The sequence below is a fragment of the Aspergillus karnatakaensis genome, assembly GCF_047715665.1.
Source record: "Aspergillus karnatakaensis strain CBS 102800 unplaced genomic scaffold BJY04scaffold_22, whole genome shotgun sequence".
Taxonomy (NCBI): domain Eukaryota; kingdom Fungi; phylum Ascomycota; class Eurotiomycetes; order Eurotiales; family Aspergillaceae; genus Aspergillus; species Aspergillus karnatakaensis.
Window position 1 is genome coordinate 164017 of NW_027395734.1, and position 21038 is coordinate 185054.

At 52.2% G+C, this 21038-nt stretch overlaps 9 protein-coding genes across 9 annotated transcripts; 4 read left to right on the plus strand and 5 right to left on the minus strand.

The window, feature by feature from the left end:
• Nucleotides 1-55: 55 nt before the first annotated feature.
• BJY04DRAFT_188109 (Zn(II)2Cys6 transcription factor domain-containing protein) lies at nt 56-2044 on the minus strand. Its single transcript, XM_073711168.1, has 2 exons — nt 1851-2044; nt 56-1802 (listed from the first exon to the last, which is right to left on the minus strand). Exons 1-2 carry the CDS (start codon nt 1928-1930, stop codon nt 134-136), a joined length of 1749 nt encoding a protein of 582 aa, XP_073571599.1. The 5' UTR covers nt 1931-2044; the 3' UTR covers nt 56-133.
• Nucleotides 2045-3901: 1857 nt separating this feature from the next.
• BJY04DRAFT_227572 (uncharacterized protein) lies at nt 3902-5203 on the plus strand (the record flags this gene model as incomplete). The annotated part of the gene is made up of 3 exons (XM_073718655.1): nt 3902-4433; nt 4493-4610; nt 4671-5203. 3 exons carry the CDS (start codon nt 3902-3904, stop codon nt 5158-5160), a joined length of 1140 nt encoding a protein of 379 aa, XP_073571600.1. The 3' UTR covers nt 5161-5203.
• Nucleotides 5204-5623: 420 nt separating this feature from the next.
• BJY04DRAFT_217853 (uncharacterized protein) lies at nt 5624-7314 on the minus strand (the record flags this gene model as incomplete). Its single annotated transcript, XM_073716156.1, has 5 exons — nt 5624-5655; nt 5717-6395; nt 6461-6604; nt 6663-7205; nt 7255-7314. 5 exons carry the CDS (start codon nt 7312-7314, stop codon nt 5624-5626), a joined length of 1458 nt encoding a protein of 485 aa, XP_073571601.1.
• A 447-nt stretch (nt 7315-7761) lies between these two features.
• BJY04DRAFT_54048 (aromatic alcohol reductase) lies at nt 7762-9089 on the plus strand. The gene is made up of 2 exons (XM_073720597.1): nt 7762-7835; nt 7888-9089. The coding sequence occupies exons 1-2, from the start codon at nt 7803-7805 to the stop codon at nt 8770-8772; spliced, it is 918 nt and encodes a 305-aa protein (XP_073571602.1). The 5' UTR covers nt 7762-7802; the 3' UTR covers nt 8773-9089.
• Nucleotides 9090-9568: 479 nt separating this feature from the next.
• BJY04DRAFT_217855 (uncharacterized protein) lies at nt 9569-10147 on the minus strand (the record flags this gene model as incomplete). The annotated part of the gene is made up of 2 exons (XM_073716157.1): nt 9569-9716; nt 9768-10147. The coding sequence occupies 2 exons, from the start codon at nt 10145-10147 to the stop codon at nt 9569-9571; spliced, it is 528 nt and encodes a 175-aa protein (XP_073571603.1).
• A 3574-nt stretch (nt 10148-13721) lies between these two features.
• On the plus strand, nt 13722-14453 carry BJY04DRAFT_227576 (lysozyme; the record flags this gene model as incomplete). Its single annotated transcript, XM_073718656.1, has 2 exons — nt 13722-13856; nt 13918-14453. The coding sequence occupies 2 exons, from the start codon at nt 13722-13724 to the stop codon at nt 14431-14433; spliced, it is 651 nt and encodes a 216-aa protein (XP_073571604.1). The 3' UTR covers nt 14434-14453.
• A 143-nt stretch (nt 14454-14596) lies between these two features.
• BJY04DRAFT_54056 (uncharacterized protein) lies at nt 14597-15841 on the plus strand. Its single transcript, XM_073720598.1, has 3 exons — nt 14597-14898; nt 14970-15333; nt 15398-15841. The coding sequence occupies exons 1-3, from the start codon at nt 14673-14675 to the stop codon at nt 15744-15746; spliced, it is 939 nt and encodes a 312-aa protein (XP_073571605.1). The 5' UTR covers nt 14597-14672; the 3' UTR covers nt 15747-15841.
• BJY04DRAFT_227580 (FAD-binding oxidoreductase) lies at nt 15842-17401 on the minus strand. The gene has a single exon (XM_073718657.1). It carries the CDS (start codon nt 17352-17354, stop codon nt 15849-15851), a length of 1506 nt encoding a protein of 501 aa, XP_073571606.1. The 5' UTR covers nt 17355-17401; the 3' UTR covers nt 15842-15848.
• A 42-nt stretch (nt 17402-17443) lies between these two features.
• Nucleotides 17444-20287, minus strand: BJY04DRAFT_188122 (sodium:neurotransmitter symporter family protein). The gene is made up of 2 exons (XM_073711169.1): nt 18544-20287; nt 17444-18431 (listed from the first exon to the last, which is right to left on the minus strand). Exons 1-2 carry the CDS (start codon nt 20137-20139, stop codon nt 18003-18005), a joined length of 2025 nt encoding a protein of 674 aa, XP_073571607.1. The 5' UTR covers nt 20140-20287; the 3' UTR covers nt 17444-18002.
• Nucleotides 20288-21038: the final 751 nt, after the last annotated feature.

Sequence of the window (21038 nt, forward strand, 5' to 3'; positions counted from 1 at the left end):
ACGGCAATTCATGTCGTCGACAATGCGATATCAATCCAGAAACAATTGGAGGAGTGGTCTGCGACATTTGATTGAGTTACATGACCAATCATTATACTGGAGTACTATAAGCTTATTATTACATTTTCATTAATCATATATATATTGGAGCACACTCATGAAGAGTATGCCACGTCCGAGCCTCTGGGTTTCCGATAGTCCTCGAATACTGAAGTAGATCTTGATCCGGGGTGACATTCCACTTCATGACCTCCTCGACTGGCGTTATGGGAGGGATGCCGTCTCGCGGTTTGAATATCCCATACGGCTTTATCCTTGCTTCTTCGGGAATATCCGCACCCGTGAGCATCAGTGATACGTCCGGGTGTGAGTTCGGAGTACGTGTGGTATCGATGGAGCCGTCGCTATGGTTTCCAGGGCTGTGGGAATAGTGGCTGAGCCCGTCCATTGATGCTGGAGTTGCAGGCATTATGGATTCGATCACTCCCGAGCTACCTCTTAACGCCAAGGCAAGGGACTCCTCGATCTCCATAATTTTCTGGCTGAACGCGATCGCAAAGGGCTTTCCGTAGAAGCCCTGCACTTGGGGTGCTTTAGACATCAAAGCTATCGCATTCCTCCGTGTCCTCGAGTCGCTACACCGCAGGCTCACCACGAGTAGCGGAAACGCGACACCGATGTCGAAAGTGAACGGTGGTTGCGAGCCATCGGCCCGAGCTGACGCGAGGAGCGCGATGCGAGATTGTTCGACTATTTGCTGGAAGTGTGCGAGATATCGATCCGTTATCGACTTGATTGGTGACGTGCAGATCCCGACAAGCACATAGAGCGTTTCGTAATAGCAGAGTAAAAGCGCACTGGTGCCGATCTGGTCTGGGGTCAACGTGTTCTTCGAGGGCAACTGCTCCATCAGGTTTGTGAACGCTTTGCGCCACCAAGCGAGGCTTGCTGAGAGTATTGCTTGTTTACCAAGTATCTCCTGTGGTGGGTGTAACGCAAACGACGACTCGTGGTGCTCCTCGCACTCAGTCTGGAATATCTGCACTTCGGCCGTAAGACGGATGATGGACTCTCGGGCAGCCTTGAGCGATACAAATCCAGGTACCAGATGATGTCCGGGATCACGGAGGAGTTTCCCAATTGACACTCCTCCACCACTCGCAATAACACCGAGGCGCATGAATATCGGAACAATCGTCTCCTCGAGCAAAGACGCATCACTACTCGGGAGCGTGCCACAAACCACCTGCTCCCGCAGCGCAAGAATGAGGTGCACGCCTTGAGCATATAACCGTAACGACTCCTCAATCCCACCCTGAAGCGCCTCAATACAGATAAAAAGGACACAACTAATCAAACCCACAAACACATCCATCCCACCGCGCTCAAGACGCACCCGAACCGCCGACACCGCGCGCGAGTACCAGGCCAGCGCATCGCGGTAGTTTCCACTAACGACCGGTTGATCATGACATTCAAACAGCGTACTAATGGAGATAATCGCGTCCCAAACAGCCGGCTCACTCACACAAACCTGCGGGACGATATTGCTCCAGAAGTCAGCATCCAATCCACCGACAAGCGGGGCCGCATGTTGGAAGTAGTACGCGAATGCGCGGCGCTCTCTAGCTACCGTATTCGGCAAAAGCGACAATGTTTTATTGGCGGTTGAGATCACGGAGGATATAGCCGGCGCGGATGAATATGTCCCGTATGCTGTGCCTGCGTACTCGCATTTGCGGCCTGTGCTAGAGCACCGGAGGCAGTGGGGTTTCTCCTCGCCGCATTTGACTTTTCGTGCTCTATAGGCGTCAGTGTGTTTTTGGCTCTTTGTGACAGACGGGACGTACTTGCAGGTTTTGCACCCCCGCCTTGATTTGAGAGGCGCGTAGGGGGCGCGCTTCAAAGGGGCGGGGGGTGTTACCGCCATATGGTATCGAGAGAGCGCAGGTGGTTTATCGGGCTGCCAGCATCGGCTGCTATGTTATCAAGCGAGCATCATATCTCGACTTGGTCGAAAGATAAATCCCAGGGGTGGTGAGATGAAACGCTAGTTTGTTGGCGTCGTCTAATTCTGGTGTCGCTGTTTTAGCCTCAGGCATCATTAAAGGAGCGGGCCGACTCCGGAGCGTAGGGCGTCAGGTGACCTGCCGCGAAACGGGGGCAAGTCTCGTCGAACGCCCGCTCCTCTGGTGAACTCTCTCTGTTAGGTGCGTATCGTCCTTCTCAATTGTTATGTCCTCATCAACGCCTCATGCTTGCTACAGGCTCTCGTCTCTTGAAGACCCGAAATGGTTCTGTTGCTGTTGATGTGGGGTATATATATCTTCGTACCCGCTGCTTGGATAGTCCGCAACTTGCAAGTCTTTCCAGAACCTAGAGGATAGAATTACAAAGTCAGGCTAGTATTGTAGTATATTATTACATGAGCGATATCCCTGAGAATATTCCTCGTTATCACATTGACAGCTAACAAGAAGACTAACAGTTCTAAACTTTCCTGTGGCAGCGTTATTTGCCATTATTCCGGGGTGCTGATAGACTGCCATTGCAGGCTATAAACCGCAGTGTTGGTTCAACTAATGCAACTCTATCATCTCTTAATCCGAAGCGCATTGCTCATGCAGCTGATAGGTCATGTACAGCATCCCAAGCCCGGTAAACTGACCCCTTGGGTGACGCTTTTCTCTCTGGGATTAGACTGACCAACCACAATCATTCACCACGAAAGAGCAGCCGTATGTTGATTGTGTCCTAATAATAGAAGCCCGTGATACATTCAGGTGAGAGTGCAAATATCAGGTCTTGTCCGGAGATACATCTGATGCTCGGTGCTTCCAGACCTCCAGGCTCCAGCATCAGGTCGATAGATCCCGTCAGCCAAATGGTACTCCATAGACTTGCCGATAGCGGAACTATCTCCGATAAGGTTCGTGGATCCCTTGCTGCAAGACCAAGGAAGCCGTTTCTTGGACCTGTTCCAAGCATATTCAATTATTCAGGATGGATGCAAATCTGATATATCTACATTCCGACAGGTCCTACCCTTGCCACCTTGCATGAAGGTAAAAATAGCCGATGAACGCGTCCGTGACAACGTTGAACGTTATCGGCTGCAGAATAAGCCCCGCTCTTCGTCACATGTGTCAAATTGCTGGTGAAATGTGATGTATACGTTGGAGACAAGCGTTGGCAGCGGCCTAGCCAGCGACCACCGAGTCATGGAAGCCAATAACCACCATTTGCCAAATTTCAGCAGACTACAACTCCTAACAAGACAGACACCCCGATTATGCAATCTGCACGTCAAACCGCCGTTCCCGGATCCCAACAAAAGCCGACAGAATGATCGTCCATTGTCCCGTCACCTGCTCCACGTGCAATTACCACCCAACCAGGATTGCCAATTATCGAGACAACCAGAAAAGGGCTCGCCCAGAATCTCCATGTTTCTCAACCGCAACTCCACCTCTCCAGCTCGCTGGGCCGAATTCTGCATGGTTCGGTCCACTGTGGGGAGCGCTAATTTCCCGAACAGGATTCCCCCCCGGTAGTCTGCCCTGAAGCGGTAGGAGAAGCTGTCTATCGCTGCAGCAGAGTTCGAGAGGAGCGGTATGCATATGCCAAAAGTGACCCCTGAGATTTGGCGATGGAGACATGGAGGTAAGATCTGCTTCCCCGAGGTTGGATTCGGAGACGAACATCGTCCTAATCAAGATTGGATCGTGAGATTCAGCTTCCATAAAGGCAGGGATCTTCCCTCGGTTTTGACCTGCACTGCGGTCATGTCTTGACTTTTGACTCTTGAGATCTTCTCGTCCCCGCACTGTTCGATTCTTTCAACGGTCACCAACGTCGACAATCAACTCAATCGATGTCCTGATCGCGGACTCAGAACAGCATGGCAGACAACGTCGCCAACCGCGGCTGGATCCTCTACGCCGTCTCCTGGCCGCTCTTCGGCCTCAGCGTTATCGTTACAACGCTCCGCTTCTACGTCCGAATCCGGATCCTCCGCTCGCTTGGCTGGGACGACGCCTTCATCTTGCTCGCGCTGATGTGCGCAATCGTCAACACCGTCCTCGTCACTTTAAGCGTGCAAAGCGGCACAGGAAGACACATGGAAGACCTATCGCACTCCCAACAAATCGCATCGGCGAAATACCAGCTGCTCTCGCAGGGCTTCCACGTCATGGCCACGAATTGGGGGAAGGTTTCCGTGGCGCTGTTCCTGGTCCGGATTATCTCGGAAGTAAAACAACATAAGCGGGCGATGTATGCGGGGATCGTGATTATGACGGTTGTGAATGTCGTTGGGGTTTATACGGTCTATGGGCAGTGTACGCCCGTGGCGAAGACATGGGATTATATTGGGGTTGAGGGGAGGTGTTGGCCTGATGGGGCGCAGAGGGATTATGCTTATTTCCAGGGGTGTAAGTCAGCTTTTCGAGAATGTGTTGGAGATGGCGCGGCTTGCTAATGATCTTGATAGCATTCTCTGCGCTGAGCGATTTCCTTCTTGCGATCTACCCGCTCTTCACAATCAAGAATCTGCAGATGGCGACGAAGGTCAAGGTCGGGTTGGGATTTGTCTTGTCGTTGGGGATCATGTACGTCCAACACCAACGCCACACCACTGACGAACTATGGTTTTCGCTAACTACAACCAGCGCAATGATCGCAGCGATAGTCAAAACAATCCACCTTGCCGCACTCGCGGCCCACGAAAACGCCACCTGGGACATGGTCGACCTAACCGTCTGGGTCGCAGTCGAACAATACTTCATAATTCTCGCGGCATGCATCCCCGCCCTGACGCCACTCTTCAACATCATAGTGCGGCACCGCTCCAGCAAACGGAGCCGATCAGCACAGAACGAGTTACAGGCTACATTACACTCTAAAAAGGCCGGAAGCCGGCACCAGCAGTATCTCCCCTTCGCTAGTGTGGGGAGAAACTACGTCGAGTATCCGATGACATGGACGAAGAGTGGAAGGGATACGAAGCGGGAGAGTGGCGAGAGCTTCTATAAACTGGGGACTGTGACGGGGAGTGAAAGTGAGATGCCGATTAATGGGGAAGAGCCGGAGTTGCCGCATGGGATTTTGAGAACGACGGAGTTTCGGATTAAGGAGGTTTCGAGGTATGAGGGGGGTTAGATAGCAATCACACTCAACTTAAAGTCTTGTAATGTTGTGTTCGATGTCTTTTTGGCATTCTATCTAGTCTCATAGTCAGCTTATACTGTTGACTTTGCGTAGACGGCGTGGTCTCTGGCACGACACTTGAATCTACTGATCGTCTTGGTAAGCAGGGTAGCCAGGGATAACCAGTACGGAAGCCTCCTGTGCATGAATACTCGAAGGCGTGCCCTTCTGACACACCTGCTGACCTGCCAGTGCGGAGACCATCCCATTCTGACATCCCGTCCCAAGTGGATTTCAGACACATTCAATTAAACCATCAAAGTTTATATCAGAACTAAGCTCTACCTGACTCATGCAACATCAATCCGGCGATCAGCTTACCCCAAGACAAAACCTTAAATAATAAAGATCACCAGCGCCAAGGAGAGGGGTGCAAGTGCCAGTCATTAGGTACTTGTGACCATGCATTATATTCCTAGTTGAGATCTTCCTTCCCACTAACTCCAGCTAAAGATCACGTATCAGGTATCAAGACCACCCGAACTCCAGATAAAAACAAACAACTAACACAGAAAATTGGCCACAAAGCCCCTCATAGGGCTAAACCTCCCCCCCAACTCCCCCTCCGCACACCCCGCCCAATTACTCACCACATCTTCTTTAACCGTAACCTTAATCAACGCCTGCAAGATCGTAACGAGGAAGAAAACATCACTCGTCAGCCCCAAGCACGGCTCATAGCAAGCATTCACAAACGACTTGTTCAGCATCGAGGGGACACTCGCGTAGATCGCCGCACACATCTCCGCTATAATTTTCCTCGAAACCTCCTCCTTGGCTGGTGATAACGTCGTGTTATCCAATATCACTCGGTGTGTTAGGATTCGACACAGTCGGTAATACCCCCATAACCGCGGGATCCAGTTCGCGCTGTCCTGGTGCAGGTAGCTGCCTGTGTGGGGGCCGCCGGTGTAGAGGGGTGGGAGGCGGGATTCCCAATCTATGAGCTCAGAGTCGATTTCTGCGAGGGCGGTGGTTAACGCCGTGTTGTCGCGACTGGGACTGTGGAGTCCAGATGGAGAATTTGACTTCCGAGACTGGATGTAGAGGTTTACGAGGCTGGAGAAGAAGGTGAAGAGTTCGGTTATGGGGGAGACGTCGACGTGGATGTCGCTTTGGATGAGGCCTTTGACGAGCTTGGTTATATCTGCAAGGACGGGGGTTTCGCTTATTAGGCAGCCGGTTGCCTGTGCAGTGGTTAGTAGAGATTATAGTCTGGGAGATGGGAGAGGGGTGGTGGATGGATACTGACTATTGTGAAAGCGACTTGTAGACACCCCGTCACCGCGTATATTGCTCCTTTTAGTGGCATGTAGACTACGCGCATTAAGGCTGCTGTGCCGTGGATATGGCGGAGCCATGAGTATGCTGCGTCTGGGGCGTCTGATGTGATCATCTAGTACCGTGATAAGTCTCCATCCAATCCAGAGAAAATGGGTTCAGTAGCTTCATACCTCAAACATCGACAAGTTAAAACTCGCTGTCGCCGTTGTCCCCTTCCTTAGCTCGGCCGGATCCGTCACCGTCCTCGCCAACGTCCTCAACGCAGCCGAATACTTCTTCCGAGCAAGGTGCATCATATGCGGATCCGAATGGATAAGCGCCAACGCCGCAAGACCCACAGAGGTAACGCTCGCCATGCCGACATTCGAGGTCGTGAAATACGGCTCGGGGAAGCAGTCAATGTTATTGCGGGTGATATTGAAGTTCTTGAAATAGTATTTCCACGCGAAGTCTTCCACGTCCATGGAGGGGATGGTAGAGGTTGGTGAGCAGCGGAAGGCAGGGAAGAATAGATCATTTTCTGGAGGTGAGGCTTCGTCGCTGTCGCTGCTGTCTGTACTGGCGATCAACGATCTGGACTCTTTGCGAGTATTGGCTCTGCGTGCTGTAGCGGCTGTTTCGTCATGGAAAATCAGATCGATTTGGTTTCTGTAGCCCGAGCAGACGAGGCCTGCGCGTACGCATTGCGAGCAGCGTGGGCGGAGTTGATTGCACTGTTCATGATCAGCGATTTGCCCGTTGGGTAGGTTTAGGAGAGCGCACCTTGATCCGTCGCCGGCGACAGTTCTCGCATGCTAAGCTTGCTCGACTACGAGGAGCCATTCTGTTTACGAGTTAATGAGAAAACTTGACGACTGGGAGGAAAAGAGGCTCGTCGTTGACTTATAATTCGGTGACGCTGTCACCGACCACCGAGCAGGATACGAGGCCGGACAGCATGAGGCAGATGATTGGCTAGCTCGCCTCTGGCTGAAGGAACGACGCTAATTCACGACCAGAGTTCCATTCTGAGTTAGCCTACATTCTTAGCGTTGGCTGATGGCAGATGGTGGTGGGGGCCGAATGGCTGATGTGAGCCTAGACCAGCAGTGTCCATACAGCTCCAGGTCTCATACATAGGCTAATTGCGGCGAAGCTCGTATAGATATTTGTGGCTGACGTTGAGGTGCAATATCAGAAACTTGGACTATACACTTCACGTGCGGAAAAGAATGCTATAAGATGGACGCTCTTTCCTGCACAGAATTGCTATCCATCAACAATTTTCTCCATCCATCAAGCAAGACGATCTAAGAATCCAAAGCCTCAACATGACCACCTTCCAAAAAGTCGCCCTGCTGGGTGTACGTCCCCTCACTCTCACGAAAAGCACCTCAACCCACTAACAACCCCCAGAAAGGAACCCTCGGCACGCTCGTCCTCGACGAACTCCTCAAAGCCAACTACACCGTGACGATCTTTACTCGCTCATCCACCACCTCCGTTCCTGCAGGTGTTAGCGTTAAAAAAGTGGACTACACCTCCATCGAAAACCTAACGTCCGCGCTCGCCGGCCATGACGTCGTAGTCTCAACGCTCGGCCCTGCCGCAATCCCTAGCCAAAAACCCATCATCGACGCCGCGATCGCAGCAGGCGTAACCCGCTTTATACCGGCCGACTACGGCGCAATGACCTCCGATCCCAGCGGCGAAGCGCAGAAATTGGTTGTTCATGCTGCGGCTGCTGAGATCCAGACGTATCTGCGCGAGAAGCAGGGTGAGATCGAGCATACGATTTTCGCGGTTGGTGGGTTTCTAGAGATGCTCTTTTCCATGCCGCTTGCTGTGGATTGGGAAGCAAGGAAAGTCACTCTTTATGATGGGGGAGAGCATGGGTTTAGTGTGAGTCGGATTTCGACTGTTGCGAGAGCTGTTGTTGCAGCTTTAGGGAACGGAATAGAGACAATGAATCGGGTTGTCAGGGTACACGATGCTGTTCTGACGCAGAAGAAGGTTTATGAGATGGCAAGGAAGTGGACGCCTGGTGAAGACTGGGCTGAGACGCATGTTGATGCGGAGAAGGAGTTGGTGGCTATTCAGCAGGCGCTGCAGCAAATGTTTAAGCCGGAGTTGATTCCGGGGTTATTTATTGCGGCGTTCTTCAGTGGGAGGTTCGGGGCAGAGTATCAGGAAAAGGGCTTGGATAATGAGTTGCTAGGGCTTGGCTTTATGAGTGAAGAGGATGTTGAGAAATATGGGCTTGAGATTTTCTCAGGCAGTGGGTTGAAGTATAGTGTATGACCTTGAAGAGAGGATCGGACGAGGAGCTTGCATAAAACATTCAATTAATACTTGATGCGGTTCGAACCATCCCGTAGAGAATGTCTGTAAACTGCCTATGTCGAGGCCACCATAAAGCTAACAAACACAGCAATACTTCCACACATGAGCCCAATGTCCGATGTTGCAGTTCGCCCCGCGACATTGTCAGGAGACGAAGAGCAAGAAAATGAGCCTGTCGAGTCACCGTTGAGATTCTCTTCAATCTCGTCACAATCCAGGCTCAGATCCGACCTGATGGAGATACTGTCCAGCGGCGCAAATTTGGGAACTTGACGCTAGTGAGCGCAAAGACGGGTCAGCGAAATCAGGGTGGTGGACTGCAAGACTGTAAGGTCGGTAAGGGCTGTTGACTAACCTTTCGATTTGCCCGGTTAGTTCTATATCGCCGGCAATCTCAAGTGGTAGCTCGATCGATAAGGGTTCCTCGGCGGTTATACTCAGTTGCTCAGACATGTTTCGAAACTCGGGGAGCGATAGGCTGATGGTGTGAGATTAGCAAGGGCGATTATCATATCAAAGCGAGAGTCGTGATGAACTCCTTAATATTACCAGCAATGGTGAGGCTGCCGGTGACGGTTTCCAGGCTGGGCAAGTCCAGCGAGATGGAACCTCCGTGCAGACGAATTGACGAGGCTGCTATGACAGAGCCCTAGAGGGAGGTAAGTTTAGGAAGTGAAATGCTATGTTGGACAGACATAATTAGCTAGGGCTCACGGTATCTCAAAACGTAGTACGCTGTATCGAGGCCTACCGTTTAGCATTTGCGAGTACCTATAATCTGAGATGCATGCTCAAGCTTCGGAGCGGAGATTTCAACGGTGGTCAAAGATGTGCTATTGGAATGTTCCAGGTTGGTAGCGAGAAAAGGACCGTCGACTTCCGTCAACTTCGGAAACGAGATCCTGATACAAGATTGTCAGTGTGAAGTCTCAAGACTGAGAGATGGAACGTACTTGGAAGCGTTGGCAATGACTCTGATAGCAGTTGACTCCTCCAGTGCAGGAAATTCAATATTCTTTATTTCTGACGGAACTCCCAGCTCGATATCTGCTGACCTCAATTTTGGTGTAGACCATTCAGTCAATTTAGGGAGCGAGTTAAAGACAATAGACTCCACCTCCTCGAGCGTTGACATCTTGAATGATGTTATCCCAATCGAATCACCACCGGTGACATTGATTCCGCCAGTGATGGTTACAAGGTCCATAGGATGAAACGGCCCGGAGAACCCTGCATCAATCGGAAGATTGCCCTCCAGGATCTTACAATCCTGAGGGCTGTATTCGATGTCTTGCTGGGAAGTTATATCTATGCCCTTGCTATCGAGGTGCATGTTTGAGCCAAGACCCTGGGGAGAAAGCTCAGCGCAAGAAGCAGCGACCACATTGTTGACGGGTATGTGCGAATAGACGGAAAGAAGTTGAAAGAAGAACTAGCGTCGGGGTGTTCTCCTTTTAAGTACGTTGAGAAACGCCAGTGACTTCTTTACACCAAGGAGAGGAATGCTCGCAACAGGGGCACCAAGCGCCGTGGACGCTCTTGGCCCTATATTCTAGGCTGTGAGAGGATCTCCGGCCCTTCCAAAGGCTGCGGCCAAGAATGCCCAGGAATAGGGCGTTAGTGCTTTTTTAGTGCTTCGAGGCCATTGCGCCCAGCTCTTGGGCGCCAATAGATACACACTGTTTGTCTGTGTCTAGGCTGCAATAATGTTCAGCATGTCCAGTCTGCAATCCAGTGCATGAGCCTTGTCAGGCAATGAGAGCCGTATTATTTGTCACTATAGACATCATTCCACCATTGGATTACCACCTGTAGCCTCTAGCTTGAAGCCTTTTTAGAAGGCCCCTAAAAGCCCAACTAGAGTAACAACTGCAACCATTACAACACCACCAGCCGGTGTCACTCGACCCGCAGCATCAGCCGGAAGCTCATTTTCACCTCAGACCCAGATCCATCTTCCGATTCCGCTTCGGTATTATCAGGATCCAGCTTCCCAGGGTAGCAGTTAAATTTACCACCGCTACTATTCTCAATAGCAAGGACCTTACGAAGTAGCTCCTCGCAGTCAATCCTAAAATCCGAGGACACATGGATACGGGTTCAGTTTTACAGGTTAGGCAGCTCGACACTGTAACCATGATGTTAGAAGGCGATCAAGTTCATCGGCACAATAATTACTAGGAGATAAGAACGAAACGAGACAATTGAGAACTGACCTTCTGATCTTTCCCATTATCATAACAATTCCTGCTGTTTCCAGAGGCAGCTTGACATGCATAGGCTCGCCAGTATGTATAGAGAATTCTCCGGTGACGTTACGGAAGCGAGGGACCGATAGGCCTGGGGACTGGTTAATAGAAGATGTCTAGTCGAGCAAGCAGTACAACGTACGAAGTAAAGTTCCCCCAAAGATCGAAATCGCCCTGCACTAACTCCAGCTTCGGTAGGTTCATCGCGAGTGGAGGTCCACGGAGGCGTATATGCGAGAAGGAAGGATTCTCTTGGTTTGACCAGCCGATGTATGTGAGATTCGGGAGGGAAATACTAATAGGGTACTTGGTCAGATACACAATGGATAATGGTAATATATCACCTCGCCTTGAGGCATTGCCGTAAACTTTGACAGAGCCGGTGATGTTGAGTCGCGGGGCCGATATGTTCATGCTGTTGAGTTCCGTTTCATCACCTGGGCTTTTAACATTCGCGATCTCAATGCCCCTTTAGGCAGTACGCAGTGAATCAAAGGAGAAGCTAGGGTTTATTGTCAGTTAGCAACACTAAATCTGAACTCAAGGTAACCATACTTTGTGATATTCCCGTTAATGCGGATGCGCTCCGATGTCTGGAGTGCGGGAAATCCAATGCTTGGGAGATGCGCTGGGATTGCCAACTGGATTCGCCCGTATTTCAGTTTAGGTGTGGACCATTCCGTCAGATTCCACAGGTCATAAAGGCGGATAGTTTCCGCCTTCTCCAGATTCGGCATGCTGAACGATGTTATCTCAAGTAGTTTGCCGAGATTTCCTGGACTCCGTGTCAAGGTGTCGGTCATGATGATGAGGTCGGGGAAGTGGACAGGCCCACTATACTCCTCATCGATGCCGTTTGTTGTTTGCAAAACCTTGCAGCCTTATGGAATGCTGTTGAGGTCTTTTACTGTATCCGTAACGTCAATGCTACATGTTTGCGCGACGGCGCCAGATATCTGGCTCAGGGCAAGTAGCAGGAGCCACATTCTGAGCATCTGAAGATAGTAGAAGACGACAGAGCCTTCAGATTTACTAATCTTGGGCGACGGTGCTTAAGTAGCCAACTCGAGAGCCAGGGGCGGAGTGCTCGTATTCATCGCATTTCCTGTCCTTAGCCGCTCTTGGCTTCGAGGATGGACCCTGTGCTCTCCTCGGGCAAGCTCCTCCGCTATTCATAAATATGCCACCTGGTTTGTATTTGATGAGACATTGTAACCCAAGTCCTTGGCTTCCACTTTCTTGCTTCAAGGCTGTGCCATGCACATGTCAGCCACGAACAATACTCGACAGAGGCTCTGGAGCTATAAAACCGCATAACAGTACTTCACCCGTCATAAACAAACACTTAGGGCGCTTATATCTATTGCCGATGCTCTTACCAAGACATACGCCAGATCATGTTCGTCACAGGCTAGAATTGTTGTAACGAAATGCCCTCCCATAAAATCATTTCTCCATATGCCTCTACCCCTACAGACCATACCTCCCAAAGCCCTAATTACTCGACCAGGATTAAGAAACTCGCATCCGCATCAGTCTCCATTGGGGATAAATCAATATACCCAAGTGACCCAAATCAGCCGCTCATGGATCACAATATACCGCATATGATGCATAATCATCATGCAACCCGGCCCAGGTCTTCATTCTCCACTGCCGTTTCAAGCAAACGCCTCATGGCAGCACCATGTCCCCACTCACAGCATGCTGAAGAAGTGCTCGGAAGAACCAAAACGTTTGACTGACGTGTCAGAAAATCACCGCAAGGTAATCCTAGAAGACATCTTCGAATGATTTTCATTGCTTAATGAATAGGCGCTCGTATCTCTTACTCCTACCACGCGTATGACTCTATATGCCTCGAGTTTCACCTCCGGGGATGAGACCGCAATTCGATTCAGGAGTTTGTCCCACTTGGTCTATACCGGCTACTTGCTCAAGGGGTTATTCTAGAGCATCATAAGTCTTGCAGATGATATACTAAATAGATGGGTACGGAATTGTATTCGTTTCGAGGTCACAAATTTATTTACATATAGAATTTTATTTCTAGACCACTTAAGGTATCTCTAGATTATCTGGTGTGCAAGCTTGGATTCAACGCATAACCAGAATCAGAACCCACAATTATAAAAGGCCAACCCACCAAATAAGCTTCATCGAAGGAGCACGAATGAAATCAAGCTATTCTGCAGCAATGCGCCAACATTGCTTAGAGTACGAGAATCAGCCACCGGGTCCTCCGCATCCCAAAATAGACACGAGTGTCTGCATCACCCAATCGAAACAAGGCGGAAGGGCATATGCTTCGATAAACACGATCTCGCACTTCCCTTGCAGCACTGTAACCTCAACCCTGGTAGCTTCGGGAAAGGCTGCATCTTACAGGCTGGCGATGCTTCTCTCGTGGGTCCAAAGGCAAGATCGACAGAGATCGTCGTTTGAAGAACCGAGTTTACGAGGGGATCGGACGTCCTGCGCATCGCTTCGAGAACACGGTTTAGGGGGGAATCTGCGAGCTGATATACTTCGAATGGTGGTCCCGGGTATAAGAAGGTGGTCCCGGGTATAAGAAGGTGGTCGTTTCCGGTCAATCTGATTCTCGTCAGCACTCACAACCACCCCCTCCACTCAATTACTACTTGAATCATCAACACAATGAAGCTTGCTTCTCTCCTCGCCCTCCCCGGCGTTGCCTACGCCGCCGTCCAAGGCTTCGACATCTCCAATTGGCAGCCAACCGTCGACTACGCTGGTGCATACGCTTCTGGAGCACGCTTCGTCATGATCAAGGTATTTCCCCCCCTCCACCTCTTCTTCCCACCACCATCATGACGACTAACAAACGACGCAGGCCACCGAAGGAACCACCTACACGGACCCCTCCTTCAGCAAGCACTACACCGGCTCCACCAGCGCCGGCCTCATCCGCGGCGGCTACCACTTCGCCCGTCCCGGCTCCTCCTCCGGCTCCGCGCAAGCAAGCTACTTCCTCGCGCACGGCGGCGGCTGGACAGGCGACGGGCTGACCCTCCCCGGCATGCTGGACCTCGAAGCCGGCTGCTACGGCCTCTCCGCGTCCGCAATGGTGTCCTGGATCTCCGATTTCGGGGAGACCTATAAAGCGGACACAGGGCGGTACCCGATGATCTACACGACGACGAGCTGGTGGACGCAGTGTACAGGGAACAGTGGCAATTTCGGGGAGTACCCGCTTGTGCTTGCGAGGTGGGGGAGTAGTGTGGGGAGTCTGCCGAATGGGTGGGCGACGCATAGCTTTTGGCAGAACAATGATGCGTATGAGTTTGGGGGGGATTCAGAGGTTTGGAATGGGAGTGAGGGGAGCTTGAAGACGTTTGCTTCTAGTTAGATATCTGTGATACAGGGCTCTAGATTGTTAGATCTCGTCAAATGCAGCCATCGGAAGCGCGATTCGCGTCATCGGTTGGAGGTTCCGATAGGGCGCGATGCGGGGTTCGGATGATTAATTGTTTAACATACCCCTCAATCTTGTATTACCTTCCTCCTTCTTCCTCTACTCCTTTTCTTCCTCAATTCCTGTCTCTAGTATCATCCTCTCCATCAGCGAAGCATAGCAATCACAACACCATGTCCAAATCCAACCTCCTCTTCTTCGGCGCCACCGGCGCAATCGGCTCCTACATCATCGCCGCAATCGTCACCTCACGCGACTCCTTCGGCAGGATCGCAGTATTTACATCTGAGGCTACGCTCTCATCCAAGAGCACCGAGATCAATGCGCTCCGCGAGAAGGGCGTCGAAATCATCACCGGCGACGTCACCAAAAAGGAGGATGTCGTTCGGGCTTTTGAAGGTTGGCGCTGCAGTTCCTACCCCAACCCAATAGTTGCTCCATCATACTAACAGCGGGTATTTGAATTCCAGGAATCGACACCGTCGTCTCCGCCCTCGGCCGCGGCGTCATCGCCAACCAAGTCGATCTCATCCGCTGGGCCGACGAAACACCGCACATCAAGCGCTTCCTCCCCTCCGAGTACGGGACGGATATCGAATACAGCCCTGCGTCTGCGAATGAGAAGCCGCATCAACAAAAGCTCAAGGTTCGGGCTGCGTTGCGCGAGACAAAGGATTTGGAGTATGCGTTCGTCGTGACGGGTCCTTATGCCGATGTTCCCTTCTTCCTGGCGGCTGGTGGTCAGAAGAAGAATGGGTCGTTTGATGTTAAGAATAAGAGTGCTGTTGTCATTGGTGATGGGAAGGGGAGGATTAGTCTTGTTGCTTGTTCGGAGTAGGTTTTCTGCACTATCTGCTTGACTTTCCATCGTGGTAGGGTGATAGCTAACTGTGTGCAGTGTTGGGAAGTTTGTCGTGCAGACCCTGACGCACTGGGATCAGGCGCGGGGTCGAGCTTTGAAGCTGAACTCTTTTACGACGACCCCTTTGGAGATCGTGGAGGAGTTTGAGAAGCAGACTGGTGATAAGTGGACTGTCGAGTACACACCTCTGGACGAGCTGAAGCAGTTGGAGAAGGAGGCGTGGGATCAGGGGGCGTCGTATGCGACTGGGTTTACCCTGCGGAGGATCTGGGCGGAGGGTGGCACACTCTATGAGCGACGCGACAACCCCGATATCGACGCGGATAACACAGTTACTCTGTCTGAGGCTGTGAAGGACGCCATTCGCGCACAACTGTCCACATAATGCAATCTCTTATATATGGCAGATTATACAAGCTCTAACCAAAAAGCGGTCTAGTCTAGTCTAGTTCATCTAATATACATAGCATACAACACCCCTGAGACATCACTCCTTCCCATTCCACTTCCACGTCGAATTCCGATGAATATGATACTCCCCACTCTGAATCGCCTTCCGAATCCCCCAAAGCCCCCCAAGCGGCCGAATAGACCTCACCTTCCTCCCCCACGAGCTTTCCCTCTCCCGCTTATCCGCCTCAACATCAATCTTCACCTTATCATACACACTCGGCAAACTCCCCGCATTATACCTCTCCCTCAACCCCTCATACCACGTCTTATCAAACATCCCCCAAAACTCCTCCTCCCCATAATAAGTATGCGCATAAAACCACTTCATCCCCCCAAGCTCCCTCAACCTCCTCTCCAGCGCCCGATTAGCACGCACAGACTCCTCCGGATCCTTCGGCCCAAACCCCCAAACCCCGATATTCAGCATCTGGTCCTCCGTAAACCCGGGACTCTGCACAGCCGAATGCGGGTGGAACGTCGGCGTCGGACTCTGCTTCAACGGACACAGCCAAAGCGGCCAGATCCCCAGACTCTCACTCGTATAGTCAATGAATTTCTCCGCGGTCGAATACGGCAGCGCCAGATCCTGCACGACAAACCGGCTCGACTCCCCGCTCGCATGCAGCGCCTTGTACAGCATCCGCGTATGCAAAAAATCATCAAGGAACCACCTCGTGACGCGACTGAACGGGAAATGGAAATAGTGGAATGCTGCGCGCCCGACCCAGAACCCGCCGCGGTCGTACCGGAAGAGATACTCCGCGAGCGGGATATAGTCTGTGACAGGCCCGTTGAACGAGCGCGTCTTGTCTTTCACGTGGAGATAGAACCAGGGGTCCCAGGCTTTGCTGAATGTTTGGATTTTGGCGGAGCTGGGCATCTCGTTGGTCATTTCGCCGGAGACGACGACGCCGTGGTCGCGCGAGTATAGGATGCCGTCGACGTAGTCGTTGCGGTCGTTGAGGGTTTCCGCGTGCACGTTTGTGATGGACTCGCTGACGGATCGGTGTGGGTGGTAGGTTGCCTTGACGAATTTCTTTGCCTCGACGAGCTGCAGCTCCATTAAGGTTGTTACGCCTAGGGTTCCGACAGCGCCGGCGGCGCCGCGGAAGAGCTCTTTATTTTCGTTCTCGGAGACCTTGACGACGCTGCCGTCCGCAAGGACCATCTCGACGTAGTTGATCGTGCGGTCGAAGAACCCGTGCCGGAAGGAGCTGCTCTCGCCTGCTGTGCCTGCGTAGCCGCCGCCGGCTGTTATCCCGGGGAACTCCATGACGACCGGTGGGACGAGGCCGTGCTTTAGGGTTGCTTCGACGAGGCGGTCCATTGGGACGTTTGGCTCGACGAGGGCGGTTCGGGTCTTGGGGTCGACGGAGAGGACATTGCGGAGGTCGGAGATGTCGACTTCGTTTTTGCGGCGGATCGGACGGGTGCTGTTTGTTGAGCCGTGGTTGATACGGAAGGGTTCGCGGCGGGAGTAGAAGGCGCGGATGGCGGAGGCTATCCGGGCGACGGAGTCTTTGTGGCGTTCAAGGCCCATGGTGGGGTTGTGCAGGTGTGACTGTAGAGTATGGCAAGGCAGGGTTACGACCTCGATGAGTTTGCGGAGGTTTCGGAGCTGAGCTGTTGCTGCCTGAGGCGGTGATACCTAGCTGGATGGGGTTAGGGCAGATCTACAATTCACGTGATATGATCTCTTCTTCATCGAACCCAGTTCAATTTGACCGTAGAAGCTCATTCGGGTGCACATTGCTTCTGTATTACATGGAATGTCCCTTTTGAGCAAAGACTTATCAATCTGCTGACTGCTAATAGTATTAATGAGTTGAGTTGGGGCAGTGATTGGGAAGACGGAGCAATATATATATCTCAGGACCACACAAAGCGTTTTACTCTCTCGTTAGCTAGGATAGATCCTTCAAGCCTAAGCAGTTATCAAGTGACAATAACCATGAAAGATCGAGTCATTGAGTCTGGAGATAAGTCTAGAGAAAAAGATCGTGTCAGCTTTTGACCAAAGCAGAAAATAATACACTAAAGGAGATACGGGTATGTAGGGGCATTATCCACGAATAAGAAATTGAACCATAGCACATAAGCTTAAACATTAAAGACCATTATCAGAATAGTCGAATCGTTGATACAACGTAGTAGTCTGCCATCAGACCTATCCCATTAAGTATCAAAATCAAGGTTTAACATTAATTCCCGCCCCCTCCTCCCTCCCCACCTCCTTCAACGCCTCCGCATCCACCCTGGGACTCGGACTCTCCTCACTCTTCACGCCCCCCGCATTCTCCGAAACAATCTCCCCCCTAGCCAACTGCCCAATCAGAATCTCGCCCTCGCCAACCCTCTCAGGCGGAATAAACACCTCATAGTAGCGCGGCATTACGCAACCAAGGAGGATAGCCAGAAGGACGAGATGCGCAACAATGAAGCCCGTGATCATGAGCGGGTCGTAGCGCAGGGTGTGGAATTCCGGGTACGCGAAGCTGAAGATGATGGCGAGGACGGGGGCGCAGACGTAGCGCAGGAGAACAGGCCAGACGCTGGGGATCTTGAGGTTCTTTTCGCCGCCGATGATGGTGTTGAGGTCTCGGCGGATTTGGTTGCCCTGGTTGGTGTTAGTATGGATTATCCGACCTAAGGGTATGGTGGATAGGGAAGAGGACAGGGGAGCGCGGTGGCGCGTGTATTTTAAAACATGGGTGGAAAGAGGGACATACAGAGTAAGCAGCGAGATACCAGAACTTGCTGAGGAACGCGTTCCTGCCCCAGAAGCTAGGCGCGGGGATGATCGGGGTCTTGGAGATGATGGCGGCAATGATGGAGAAGACGACGAAGGTTCCGAATCCCGCGCCGGCGCCGATGGCAGGATCCTCGCGGCCGTGCGCGACTGTGACGCCGACAAGCTGGCCACCGAAGTAGGCAAAGTTGTAGAGGGCGAACGCAGGCATTCCGGTCTGCTCGACGACGTCGCGCCAGCGGTAGACGGTGCTTGCGCTGACGACCTCGGACCAGACGACGAAGATGAGGCAGATGTTGTTGATCCAGCGGTCGATGCCGTCGAGGAGGTAGTAGCCAAATTCAGTGCAGTAGGGGAGGCACATCAGAAATGAGACAATGGTAAGGACTGTCACGATGATAGGGCGGGAGACCTTGAGACCGGAATCGACGACGAGCGTTGCGACGGCGTCAAGCATGACGAAGGCGGAACTGAAACCGAGTACGATGAGGGTGAAGAAGAGGAGGATGGCCCAGAAGTTGGAGCCGGGCATTTGCAGGGTTGCTTCAGGAAGAGTCAAGAATCCAACGACGAAGGCGCCGAGTCGAACGCCGTCTTCCGGCCAGCGCTCGAGGAACCCAACGACACCGAAGACGGCGAATGCGGCGAAGTTTTCGAAAAGCACGTTACTGCCGCAGATGGCGAGGGCGTCGACCACCGCGTTGGAATGCTTGGAGTTGTAAGAGGCGTAAGACGTGTAGTAGCCGAATCCAATACCCGTAGAGAAAAAGACCTGTCCAACGCAGGTTTGCCAGACTGTGCCTGAAGCTAGTTGGCCGCCCCGCCAGGTGGCCCAGACGAGTCGGACTCCCTCGGCGGCGTTGTCGAGAGAAAGAGCCCGTCCGACGAAGATGATCGTCGTTACAATGGGAAGACCCATGGTGAAATACACAACTCGCCCCGTGAGGCCGACACCACGGAAGATAGAGATCCACACAAGGAACCAGACAAAGGCAGTCCATCCGACTGTTTCTCCGAGGAGACCAACACTTGGATACTCGGTGTATGAGATGACCTCCTTCCCGTCGGTGCTCAATGAGCCGGCAATGGGGTCCGGGTTGGCAATGACGTGGTCCGCATAGAAGATATCCAGCATCCCTTCGCCGGTCCATGGCAGAGGGCTGCGGAAAGAGTTTCGAAAGTAGTTCATGATCCACGCTAGGTTGACGACGAAGTATTGAGTGACAATAAAGCTGACCAGAATCGGGCCCATTCCAACACCTCTAAGGCGCTTGTTGATGTTGTTGAAGGCGATCACCGTGCCGCCGCGGTAGGCTTGGCCGATCGAAATCTCGAGAATCAGGGTAGGAATCGCAATAAAGAACACTGCGAGAAGGTAGGGAATGAACCACTGCAGGCCGTAGTTGTTGTACAGAACAGAAGGATACCGGATCAAGTTTCCTTGACCAGCGCAACCTCCCATGGCAGCGAGGAGGAAGGCAGCTCGCGACGGCCATTGATCACGGCCATCTTCCGACTTCTTGGGCGGAGGCGCGAGAAAGGCCCCGACCTTCTTGAGGTACTGGACGAACACCATGATGAGCTCGACTCAGAAGTAACAGAAAATGCGACAGCAGGAGCGATAAGAGACTCCAGACTGGCCCCCAGTCAGCTTGGCAGGGCAGCTGTGGTTATATATGGGGTGAATAATGCCAAGGACTGGAGGGTTCCTCGTGGAGGGGCCGTTGCATGACACTGACCTGTTACATCTGTGCTTATTATTGCCCGAGTGGGGGCTCCCAGTTAGGGCAGTCTCGGCGTCCCGCTAACCTGGTCAGAGCAAGATCCAGGCAGATTAATTGAAAACTCTGCATGGTGATGAGGGCTGAATGTTAGCCCGAGTGCGAGAAGCGTTTTCCTCGTAGCTGTAGTGTTATGTTCTGGCCTGGCAGGGAGGAGTATATTGGATGAGTTTGAATGCACTGACAGACACTGACAGGCAGAAACTTTGGCATGAAATCCCGCTGGCGAGGGTGGCTTCGGAGACTCGGAGATGGCCGGTGGCTGGCCAAGACATGCCAAGGCGCCGCCAAGCGGTGACGCAACGGGAGCTTGGAAAGACGTTATCAAGCCTCACCTCACGCCACCATTGGCTCATTCCCCAGATCATGCAAGAATGCAAGTCACCACATGGGCCAGTCCCGCTGCGTTGGATCGATTCTGCACTGAGTTTGCAGGGCTAGACTTCGCATTCTATCAGATGGATTCCGCGCTTTGCGCTCATCGTGCACTAGCTCAGCCTTTAGCCCCAGTGCTCTTCCTGCGCGTCGCGGCCCCATTCAACATTGACACTCCAAAACCCTGCATCATGAGACATTTTTCTCGATTCGCTGACGTCGGAGGTGGAGTGTTGCTTGGAAAAATTCAAACGTCCAGATCGCCACTCGCGATAGGCTTGTTATGTCGTTAGTTTTCATAGTTGCTTTTGGGGGCGTC

Coding starts and splice junctions, on each gene's coding strand:
- BJY04DRAFT_188109 (XM_073711168.1), bottom strand. CDS start 1,930: ATGGCGGTAACACCCCCCGCCCCTTTGAAGCGCGCCCCCTACGCGCCT. Junction 1,803..1,850: donor CGGGGGTGCAAAACCTGCAA/GTACGTCCCGTC, acceptor TGACGCCTATAG/AGCACGAAAAGTCAAATGCG.
- BJY04DRAFT_54048 (XM_073720597.1), top strand. CDS start 7,803: ATGACCACCTTCCAAAAAGTCGCCCTGCTGGGT. Junction 7,836..7,887: donor AAAAAGTCGCCCTGCTGGGT/GTACGTCCCCTC, acceptor AACAACCCCCAG/AAAGGAACCCTCGGCACGCT.
- BJY04DRAFT_54056 (XM_073720598.1), top strand. CDS start 14,673: ATGTCCAAATCCAACCTCCTCTTCTTCGGCGCCACCGGCGCAATCGGC. Junction 14,899..14,969: donor TGTCGTTCGGGCTTTTGAAG/GTTGGCGCTGCA, acceptor TTTGAATTCCAG/GAATCGACACCGTCGTCTCC. Junction 15,334..15,397: donor AGTCTTGTTGCTTGTTCGGA/GTAGGTTTTCTG, acceptor AACTGTGTGCAG/TGTTGGGAAGTTTGTCGTGC.
- BJY04DRAFT_227580 (XM_073718657.1), bottom strand. CDS start 17,354: ATGGGCCTTGAACGCCACAAAGACTCCGTCGCCCGGATAGCCTCCGCC.
- BJY04DRAFT_188122 (XM_073711169.1), bottom strand. CDS start 20,139: ATGGTGTTCGTCCAGTACCTCAAGAAGGTCGGGGCCTTTCTCGCGCCT. Junction 18,432..18,543: donor GGTATCTCGCTGCTTACTCT/GTATGTCCCTCT, acceptor AACACCAACCAG/GGCAACCAAATCCGCCGAGA.